The sequence below is a fragment of the Saccopteryx bilineata genome, chromosome 2 (genome assembly GCF_036850765.1).
Source record: "Saccopteryx bilineata isolate mSacBil1 chromosome 2, mSacBil1_pri_phased_curated, whole genome shotgun sequence".
NCBI lineage: Eukaryota > Metazoa > Chordata > Mammalia > Chiroptera > Emballonuridae > Saccopteryx > Saccopteryx bilineata.
In genome coordinates, this window is record NC_089491.1 from 184,144,993 (window position 1) to 184,155,247 (window position 10,255).

At 42.6% G+C, this 10,255-nt stretch overlaps 1 protein-coding gene across 3 annotated transcripts in view; it reads right to left on the bottom strand.

Annotated features, from left to right (window-relative positions):
• Positions 1 to 9,259, bottom strand: part of PPM1H (protein phosphatase, Mg2+/Mn2+ dependent 1H) — a 372,339-nt gene extending 363,080 nt beyond the window's left edge. For all 3 annotated transcript variants that reach the window (XM_066258890.1, XM_066258891.1, XM_066258889.1), the window contains exon 1: positions 8,524 to 9,259. In XM_066258890.1, the coding sequence (XP_066114987.1) occupies positions 8,524 to 8,768 (245 nt within the window). In that variant the 5' untranslated portion in view covers positions 8,769 to 9,259. The remainder of the gene's footprint in view (positions 1 to 8,523) is intronic.
• Positions 9,260 to 10,255: the final 996 nt, after the last annotated feature.

A 10,255-nucleotide genomic window follows, 5' to 3' on the forward strand; every position in this document is an offset into this window, starting at 1 on the left:
CTGTGCTAAGGGGTGTGAGAAGTGTGGTGTGCCAGAGGTGGTTACAAGGGAAAAAGAAAGGCCTGGGGATTTCTGAGCTTTGGAGCAAGAGGGAAACAGTGGCTTCTCTGTTTTCACTACTGACAGGCAAGTCATGCAGTTTACTGGTAACTGTTAATTAGTGCCAAAGACAGGCAGACTGAACAGCCTATGGATTCCAAAATAAACCCAAATACTTATGGGCTGCATGCACAATTTATTTATCTTTTTTAAAATTAATTTTAATGGGGTGACATTGATAAATCAGGGTACATATGTTCAGAGAAAACATCTCTAGGTTATTTTGACATTTCATTATGCTGCATTCCCACCACCCAAAGTCCGATTGTCTTCCATCACCTTCTAACTTATTTTCTTTGTGTCCCTCCCCTCCCCCAACACCCTCCTACCTCCCCTCCCCCAACACCCTCCTGCTCCTTCCCCCCACCCCATAACCACAGCACTCTTGTCCATGTCTCTGAGTCTCATCTTTATGTCCCACCTATGTATGGAATCATATAGTTCTTAGTTTTTTCTGATTTACTTATTTCACTCCGTATAATGTTATCAAGGTCCATCCATGTTGTTGTAAATGATCCGATGTCATCATTTCTTATGGCTGAGTAGTATTCCATAGTTATATATGTACCAAAGCTTTTTAATCCACTCATCCACTGACGGACACTTGGGCTGTTTCCAGATCTTCGCTATTGTGAACAATCCTGCCAAAAACATGGGGGTGCATTTCTTCTTTTCAAACAGTGCTATGGTGTTCTTGGGGTATATTCCTAAAAGTGGTATAGCTGGGTCAAAAGGCAGTTCGATATTCAATTTCTTGAGGAATCTCCATACTGTTTTCCACAATGGCTGAACCAGTCTGCATTCCCACAAGCAGAGCAGAAGGGTTCCCTTTTCTCCACATCCTAGCCAGCACTTATTCTGTGTTGTTTTGTTGATGAGTACCATTCTGACTGGTGTGAGGTGATATCTCATTGTGGTTTTAATTTGCATTTCTCTAATGATTAGTGATGTTGAGCATTTTTTCATATGCCTATTGGCCATCTGTTTGTCCTCTTTGCAGAAGTATCTCTTCATTTCTTTTGCCCATTTTTGGATTGGACTGTTTATCTTCCTGGTATTGAATTTTTCAAGTTCTTTATAAATTTTGGTTATTAACCCCTTATCAGACGTATTGTCAAATATGTTCTCCCATTGTGTAGTTTGTCTTTTTATTCTGTTCTTGTTGTCTTTAGTTGTGCAAAAGCTTTTTAGTTTGATATAATCCCATTTGTTTATCCTGTATTTCATTTCACTTGCCTGTAGAGACAAATCGGCAAATATATTGCTGCGAGAGATGTCAGAGAGCTTACTGCCTATGTTTTCTTCTAAGATGCTTATGGTTTTACGGCTTACATTTAAGTCTTTTATTCATTTTGAGTTTAGTTTGTGAATGGTGTAAATTGGTGGTCTAGTTTCATTTTTTTGCAGGTAGCTGTCCAATTTTCCCAACACCATTTGTTGAAGAGGTCTGTCTTTACTCCAATGTATGCACTTACCTCCTTTGTCAAATATCAGTTGTCCATAAAAGTATAGGTTTATTTCTGGGTTCTCAGTTCTATTCCATTGATCTTATATGCCTGTTCTTATGCCAGTACCAGGCTGTTTTGAGTACAATGGCCTTGTAGTATAACTTGATATCCGGAAGTGTGATACCTCTGACTTCATTTTGCCTTTTCAAGATTGTTGAGGCTATTTGTGTTCTCTTTTCGTTCCATATAAATTTTTGGAATATGTGTTCTATATCTTTGAAGTAGGTCATTGGTATTTCAATCGGTATTGTATTGAATTTATAAATTGCTTTGGGTAATATAGACATTTTAATGATGTTTTATTCTTCCTAACCATGTGCACAGTATATGCTTCCACTTGTTTGTATCTTTCCTGATTTCTTTTATCAATATTTTATAATCTTCTGAATACAAGTCTTTCATCTCCCTGGTTAAATTTATTCCTAGGTACTTCATTTTTTCGTTGCAATGGTGAAGGGGATTGCTTCCTTAATTTCTCTTTCTGACATTTGTTAGTGTATAAAAATGCCTCTGATTTCTGAGTATTAATTTTATATCCTGCCACCTTACTGAAATCATTTATCAGGTCCAGTAGTATTTTGACTGAGACTTTAGGGTTTTCTATATACAATATCATATCATCTGCAAATAATGATAGTTTTACTTCTTTTCCAATTTGGATGCCTTTTCTTTTTCTTGTCTGATTGCTGTGGCCAGGACTTCCAGAACTTTGTTGAATAAGAGTGGTGAAAGGGGGTACCCCTGCCTTGTTCCTGATCTTAAGGGGATTGCTTTTAATTTTTTCCCATTGAGTATGATGTTGGCTGTGGGTTTCTCATAGATGGCCTTTGTCATGTTGAGGTATGTTCCCTGTATCCCCACATTGCTGAGAGTTTTGATCATGAATGGGTGCTGGACTTTATCAAATGCTTTTTCTGCATCTATTAAAATTATGTGGTTTTTCTCCTTCCTTTTGTTTATGTGATGAATCACATTGATTTTTTTGCAAATATTGTACCAGCCTTGCTTCCCAAGAATAAATCCCACTTGATCATGGTGTTGTGATTTTTTTATATATTGTTGGATCTGATTTGCTAATATTTTGTTGAGGATTTTAGCATCTAAATTCATCAGGGAAATTGGCCTATAATTTTCTTTTTTTTGTGTTGTCTTTGTCTGGTTTTGGAATCAGAATTATACTCACCTCATAAAACGAGCTTGGAAGTCTTCTTTCCTCTTGAATTTTTTGAAATAGTTTGAGAAGGACAGGAGTTAGTTCTTCTTTGAATATTTGGTAGAATTCACTTGTGAAGCCATCAGGCCCAGGACTTTTCTTTTTTGGAAGTTTTTTGATAGCTGTTTCAATCTCATTTGTTGTAATTGGTCTGTTTAGGTTTTCTGATTCTTCCAGATTAATTTTTGGAAGATTATATGTTTCAAGGAATTTGTCCATTTCATCTAGGTTGTCTAGTTTTTTGGCATACCGTTCTTCATAGTATTTTCTTACAATATTTTGTATTTCTGTTGTGTCAGTTATTTCTCCACTCTTGTTTCTACTTTTATTTATTTGAGTTCTCTCTCTTTTTTTCTTCGTGAGTCTGATTAAAGGTTCATCGATCTTGTTTACCTTTTCAAAGAACCAGCTCCTAATTTCATTGATCCTCTGTATTGTTTCTTTAGCCTCTATATCATTTATTTCTGCTCTGATCTTTCCTTCCTTCTACTACCTCTGTGCTTTACTTGCTGTTCTTTTTCTAGTTCTTTTAGATGCAGGGTCAAGTTATTTATTTGAGATTTTTCTAGCTTCTGAAGGTATGCCTGTAATGCTATGAACTCTCAGGACTGCTTTTGCTGTGTCCCATAAATTTTTGAGTTGCGTGCAGAATTTAAATAAAGTTATTTCATCCAAAATTTCATAATTTTGAACTTTATGAGACTCAAAGAACTTATGTAATGTACATTTAACAGAAACTCTTAAGTTAGCAATTTTTTTTTTTTTTGTACCCAGGTTCAGGGCACTTTTATGAAAAAGGTACTAAAAAAATTGCATAGTTACCGCTATCACCTAAGTAAAATTATGCTATAATTATTTTTTTTCTGAACAAGCAAAGAAATTTATCACATAAAAAACCTGAATATGATGCTTTCATATAGAGAATATTGGACATTCTCTGGCATTCTCTACTGAGTTTGTTTCAAGCACAAAATCCGTATCCATTTGTAACTCTAAGTCCAAGTGACCATCAATAGGAGACAAGTCAAGAAGAAAAACAAGTCAATTGAGCTCCTAGCCTGACCTGTGGTGGTACAGTGGAAAACCAACGACCTGAAACACTGAGGTTGCCAGTTCGAAACCCTGGGCTTGCCTGGTCAAGGCATATGTGGGAGTTGATGCTTCCTGCTCCTCCCCACTTCTCCTTTTCTCTCCCCCCCCAAAAAAAAGTGAATTAAAAAAATGGGCTCCTAACCCATTAAAAATTGAACTGACTTCCAAGTCCCTGAAGCACAGAGAGCACCTGCAGAGAAAGGAAGTACATAGTTGCCAAGTAGGGTCTCTGGGTCAGACTGTTGCTTCCCATGGGCTTGTTCTGTGCAGATCTAAAATTATTTCAGTCAAAGTGCAAGTTTTGGGAAAGATTTTAGCTCTCTGCAAGGGTCCCCAAACTTTTTACACAGGGGGCCAGTTCATTGTCCCTCATACCGTTGGAGGGCTGCCACATACAGTGCTCCTCTCACTGACCACCAATGAAAGAGGTGTCCCTTCCAGAAGTGAGGTGGGGTGCTGGATAAATGGCCTCAGGGGGTCGCATGCGGCCGGTGGGCCATAGTTTGGGGACACCTGCTCTAGAGGTTATCTGTACCTGCAGTGCTTGTAAACCTAGCATGCAGTCCTTAATCAAACAGCTAAACTTTTCAGCAGCAATAGGAAGCTTTTAGAAGAAACAGGAAATTCCACCCTGCCCAATGCCAATAAATACTGAATTAATAAATGATGGTCTTCAGTTTCTGGATCCCAAGTCTCACATGGATTGCTTAAACTAATTCTCTAATTCTATAATTTATAGAGAGTATCTCTTCCTGAAAAGGATTAATAGTAAATGGCGATAAATAAACCATTTCTCAATTTTTCTATCGTCCAAAGGTCATCAACACTAGAGCTCAACTAATTCTTCACTCACTAAGTGATACCAATTCTTTCTCCCCAGGAAAGCTTAGAAAGTAGCTCACTTTCTAGAGAGATAAGCAAACCACTTCTGACTCTGGCCTTGACTCATTAGCATCTTATTCCCACTTTCAGCATTCTTCCTACCAATACTATCCCTTCTCCAGTATCTCCTAGAACAAAGAGAAGATAATTCCTCCTCCCAGTACATCCTATTGCAACAGGGACTATTGCTAGTAGCAGCCTTTAATCATAGCCCCAATCCGTACTTGCCTTTCTCTCCCCTTTCCTATTTCAGCCACTTTTGGTTATTTAAGTTACATTTTTGCAGGAAGATACACTACAATTTCAAGTTTGAGGAAGTGGTTCAGTACTGAAGGAAATGTTTATCTCATGTTCTTTTCTTCAACCAATTCTCAACCCCCTGCATCTGGATTCCTCAGACCAGGGAGTGGAAGAAGAAACAACTAACTTGTTTACCATTCCCCCAGTCTCCTTCATCCGGTCATCCGTTTTTTTCCAACCATCCAAACCCCCTTATCTAGTCAATGATACCCTTATCTCTCCCTTCCCATTTTGTGCAGCCATTTGAACTAGTCAATCGAGAAAGAATAAGATTGTACAGTCAACATTCCAGCCAATGGAGCAAGACCCAGTAGCCTAGGGCCAGTGTTAGGGATAAAAACAGAATTTGCCCTCTGCTTGTGCGTTGGCTGGCTAGCTTTCACTAGTGGTAGCACACTCTTCTGCGAACGTTATTAAAATTGCCTTGTCGAGGTATTTTGTCTCCACAAGCCTTGCTTAATTCCATCTCTAACAGTACAACATCTGACAGAGGGAGACAGCAAAATGACATTAGTGGTTAATTGTAGGTACCAATGCATGTACCATAATTTCATACATTGTGAGGAGGTAGTTTGTTGTCTGGGCTACAGTCAGACTGCTTGGGTCCAAACACAGGTTCTGCTAAGGTGGTATGACTCTGGGGAAAGTTGCTTAACCATTCCATGATCTGTATCCTAATCTATAAGATGGAAATGTTAGTGCCTATCTTAGAACAGTGATTTTTCAACTGGTGTATCACAAGAATTTTTAAAACAGGGAACTGACCTCTTTTCCCTTAGATTGTCAAATTAAAAAAAAAAATGACAACAGCCAACACAGCAGTAACCAACCACTATGAATGAATCAAAATTATACCTATTTTTTTTTGTCAGATTAGCAAAAAGTCTATCTTTTGGTGCGCCGGAGAATTATAGTAGTCACTTACTGTGTGCCATGAAATGAAAAAGGTTGAAAATCACTACCTTAGAGAGTTGTTGTGAAAAATCAAATGATATACAAACATGGAAGATACAAGCACTAAATAGCAAGCACTGTTAGCTGTTACTAGTACCATGTACATGTTTTAAATGAATGAGGAAATTCTGTATGTATTGATTTGGAATAAAGTCTGCAACATAGTGTTTTATGGAAATGCAACTGAATAACTCACTTAGTAATGGGTCTGTTTAGCAAAGAAAGAAGAAATGCATGATACATATTTATAGGTGCATCCAGACAAGCCTAGAAAGGCGCAGAAGCACCAAGCATTGAATTTGTCATTACCTCAGGGAGGCTGAGAAAGGGTTTACATTTGTATACTGATATTTGCTTGAATTAACAAGTGTATACTATTTTTATAATTTTTTAAATTAGACATTCTACAGTGGGATTTTTTTAACCTTCCAGTTGAGTATCTCTCATCCTGGTTTAAGAAAAGGTAAGCTTCTTAAAGATGAGGAAACTAAAATCCAACTAGGAAAAGGTCACACCCTGTAAGTACAATCTCTCCTACATGTCTTGTTTCAGATCCTTTATAGTCTTTACAGTCCTTGGCATGTCATGTGCCTGCCATTGGGCCCCAACACAAACTGCTGGATTTCCTCCTTTCCCTTTCTGTCCTGATTATCTGAGGTACTCCTTTTATTGTGTCCAAGTAGCTCCCACATTTCATGTCTTAACAGCTTCCTTCCTGCCTTTCATATCTTTCTCACCATTTGCCTGCTTGTCTTTCCACCCTTCAGACAGGTGCCCTCGCCCAGGAAAACCCACTGGAGTGACAACCCCGCCCTACACATTCAGGTTTCAGGCAGGCACAAGGGACACTAAATTGCAGGGCGGATTATGTCTCCAAGCTGCCTTTTGTCTAGCAAAAGGTCTAAATTGACTTTTAAACATGTTTTCTTATTCCAGTCAAGAAACAGTGCTTGGTATGTTTCGGCAGGCAGTTTTTCCTCCTTTAGGTCTTTTCTTACACAGGTGTTTTATTTTTCCTTTGGCTTTCTCCTATAAGTTACAAAGCTATTTTGTAACCCCCCAACCCAAAATTCTCTACCACGCTTACCCTTTATCGTGTTCATTTTTATTGTTTTAGCACCCAGCACTTTCACTTCTGCTTCCTCACTCTCTCACACTCCAGCCCTCTTAGCCCCATGTATACACATTTTCTATTTCAGTCCACATAGAAACTGTTACATGTTGAACGGGGAAGGAAAAAAGAATTCCAGGCTCCAAGCAGGGAATCTTCCAGACCAACTCTCACACCGGAACCTTAAGTGTCTGGAACCAAGTCTGCCGGGGGTGGGGGGTGGGGGGGGTGCGAGCCACCAGAATAGGGTCAGCATCAAAGCGCTCTGGCGTCTGAAGAGCTGATTGGTTCCCGATAAACCAATCAGCGTGCAAGGCTGTGCAAGAGCAAGGGAGGGCCCAGATTACTGAGCGGACTGAGTTAAAGCTTAAAGGGGCAGGTGAGCCAGGTCGCAAGGTTTCACGTGCATTTTTGCATTTTCCAGGTCACTATTAACCCTGGAATGCCGGTCTCCTTAAATTCCACCTTTGGAGTTTCCCAGTTTCATAATGCAAACAGAGAAACATTACTTAGCCAACCATTCATAAAATGGTCATTAATGGTCAATGGAGGAGTAGCCCTAGAGTGGGGCAGAGGCCCTTAAAATCCTCCCTCCTTTCCCAGTTCCACTCCAGGTCGTCAACAAAACTCAATTGGTTCTTGAAATAATAAATTACTCAAAAACGCTCGCCTAATCGCCAAAGCTGATTACCAAAATGCTATCATTAAACAGTGGAGTAAGTTTTCCCTTCCCGAATGGCTGGGGGAAATTGTGTTGCCATTTAATGAACGCGAAATGTTTTATTACCTGCTAAAAAAGGAAGCAAATGCGCTATTAGACTTAAGTCGAAGAAACGAAGACCTGAAACAAGCAACCACGCAAGCGAACGCAGCCGCCTCCCGGACTCGGACACCGCCCTCCGCCACCCCACCCCACCCCACCCCACCCCCGCCTGGACCGCTCCTCCAGGCTCTACCCTACACTCTTCATATGGAGGCACAAAGATTTGGGACGAGGAGGGCGAAAATACCAGATTTCCCTGCTCTGTTTCAAACTTCAGCAGAACTGTTCTACGCACTCCCAAGTGTCCGAGCCCCCTGGAATCACAGATCTGTCCAACCTTAGCTTTCCCACGGTGCAGCGCTTCACCCACCCATCTTCCACCCATTCCCGGGCTGGAGACACCGCGTCCTTGGGGATGCGAGATGGGGGAAGGGGACGTGGAGAAGACAGAAATGGCCAGTGTAAATTAAGAGGTACCCGCCGAGGCCAGGAAGCTGGCAGCCAGAGAACCCTGTGGCCAAGGAACTAGAGAGGGGGTTTGGAACCGTGAGGGGAAGGACTGGGAGGAAAGCGGGAGAGCCGCCGGCGTCGCTGCACTCACTCTGCGTAGCCAGTAGCCCAGGGAAGCCGCTGGGTCTCCTTGAGGATGAGGATGGGGCGGGCAATGTGGTCGGCACTGCACTCCACCTCGTCCTGAGACAGCCCCAGGAACTCCGGCCGCCCGTAAGGGAAGCGCAGGGGCAGGTCCGAGCCTCCGCAGCCGCCGCCGCTGTGCTCGGAGCCTGAGCTGCCAGCCATGATGCCGCCCATGAAATTGGCCACGGCAGATTTCACGCGAGTGAGCATATTACTCCGGCGCCCGGCAGCAGCGGTGCGAGCAGGAGGCGGAGGCTGGGGCCCGGCGAGGCGCAGCGCGGAGCATGCAGGCTGGTGCGGCCGCCGAGCGGTCGAGCAGTGGGGTCGCTGGTGGGCGCCGCGCGGCTCCGGGAGCCTAGTGCGGCAGGGTGCCGAGCCCAGGCTTCCCGCGCCCCGTGCCTCCGCCGCCTCCCCTCGTTATACTTCCGCAACGGCGAGGCATGGAGCGGGTGGGCCTGGAGAGAGGCCGCGCGCCCCAGCGGTTGGGCGGTTGCAACCGCAGCAGGGCCCGTCCTCGCCCGCTGCGCTCGACTCCTGCGTGAGCGGAACTGAGCCCACGAGATGATCCCGCGGAGCCAGCGAGGCTGCTGCCACGGCTACCGCTGTCAAGTCATGTGATAATCAGGCTGCAAGGGCTCTAGCCACTGCTTTGGCCGAAGCACAGCCCCTCCCCTGACGCCCTGGCGAGGCTCGCACTAAGATCACGACCTCTTGGTGGGGGAAGAAGGGGGGCAGGAAGGGTCTGTACCTGACGGAGGGGAGAGGGGAGCTGTAAGCTCGAGGCGGTACAGGTGTTAGGGGAAGTCACGTGGGGCCAGGCAGCCTGGAAAAGCCAGTTGAGAAATCCGCTCTCGGAGGAATACCGCCTACTACACCTTTGGGAAAGGAAACGCGAGCAGGCGGGGAAAGAGAAGACAGGTGGAATCCTGGAGGGAGGTCACGTCCTGAAGTGGAAATGAGGAACACCTGGTGCAACAGACTTGCAGAGCTTTAAAACCAACCTACAACAGTTGCACAGGCATTATTCAAGTTTTCCCCTAGGCTTTCTAGAATTATTTCGTTTGTTCATTATTAGCAAACGCGTCATTATCTGCGGAGCAAAACCTTTTTGAAACCCAGAATAAGCTTAATGGCAAAGAAAACAGAGCTCTAAGAAATTTGAAACAAGCTTTATTTTACCTGGTACTTAAAGGCTCAATAAATTTATACAAGTGTTTTCTTCCAACATAGCAACAGAAGTATATTTTCAAAGCTGATCTTGTTTACTATTGAGAAAATTAATGCAGCCTCTTTTTTTCCTTACTTTCAAACGTTACAAAATTAAGAGCTTTTAAAACTAAAGGAACAGAGCAACTCAATGAAATACTAAAGTAAAAATGAATAAATGTTTGCAACAATAAAAAAAATGTTGGTCTTACATTAAAACAAAATGTGGAAAATGTGCTTCTTTAGGCATGGCATTTGTTAAATATTGGCTTTTTTTTTCTTTGCAAGAGACTGTATCCTGTTCATGTTTACTTATTCTGTATCCTGCTCCTATGTTTACCTACCATTTAATTTGCCAGGATTCTGTGTTACTTGAGGAGTTATGCACTGACACCACACACTTGGAGTTCAGGAGTAAATACAGGCTCTGGTTCTTACAAAATAGGAGAAGGAAGAGCAGCCCAGGTGTTGGAGGAGGAGCTAATTCTCTG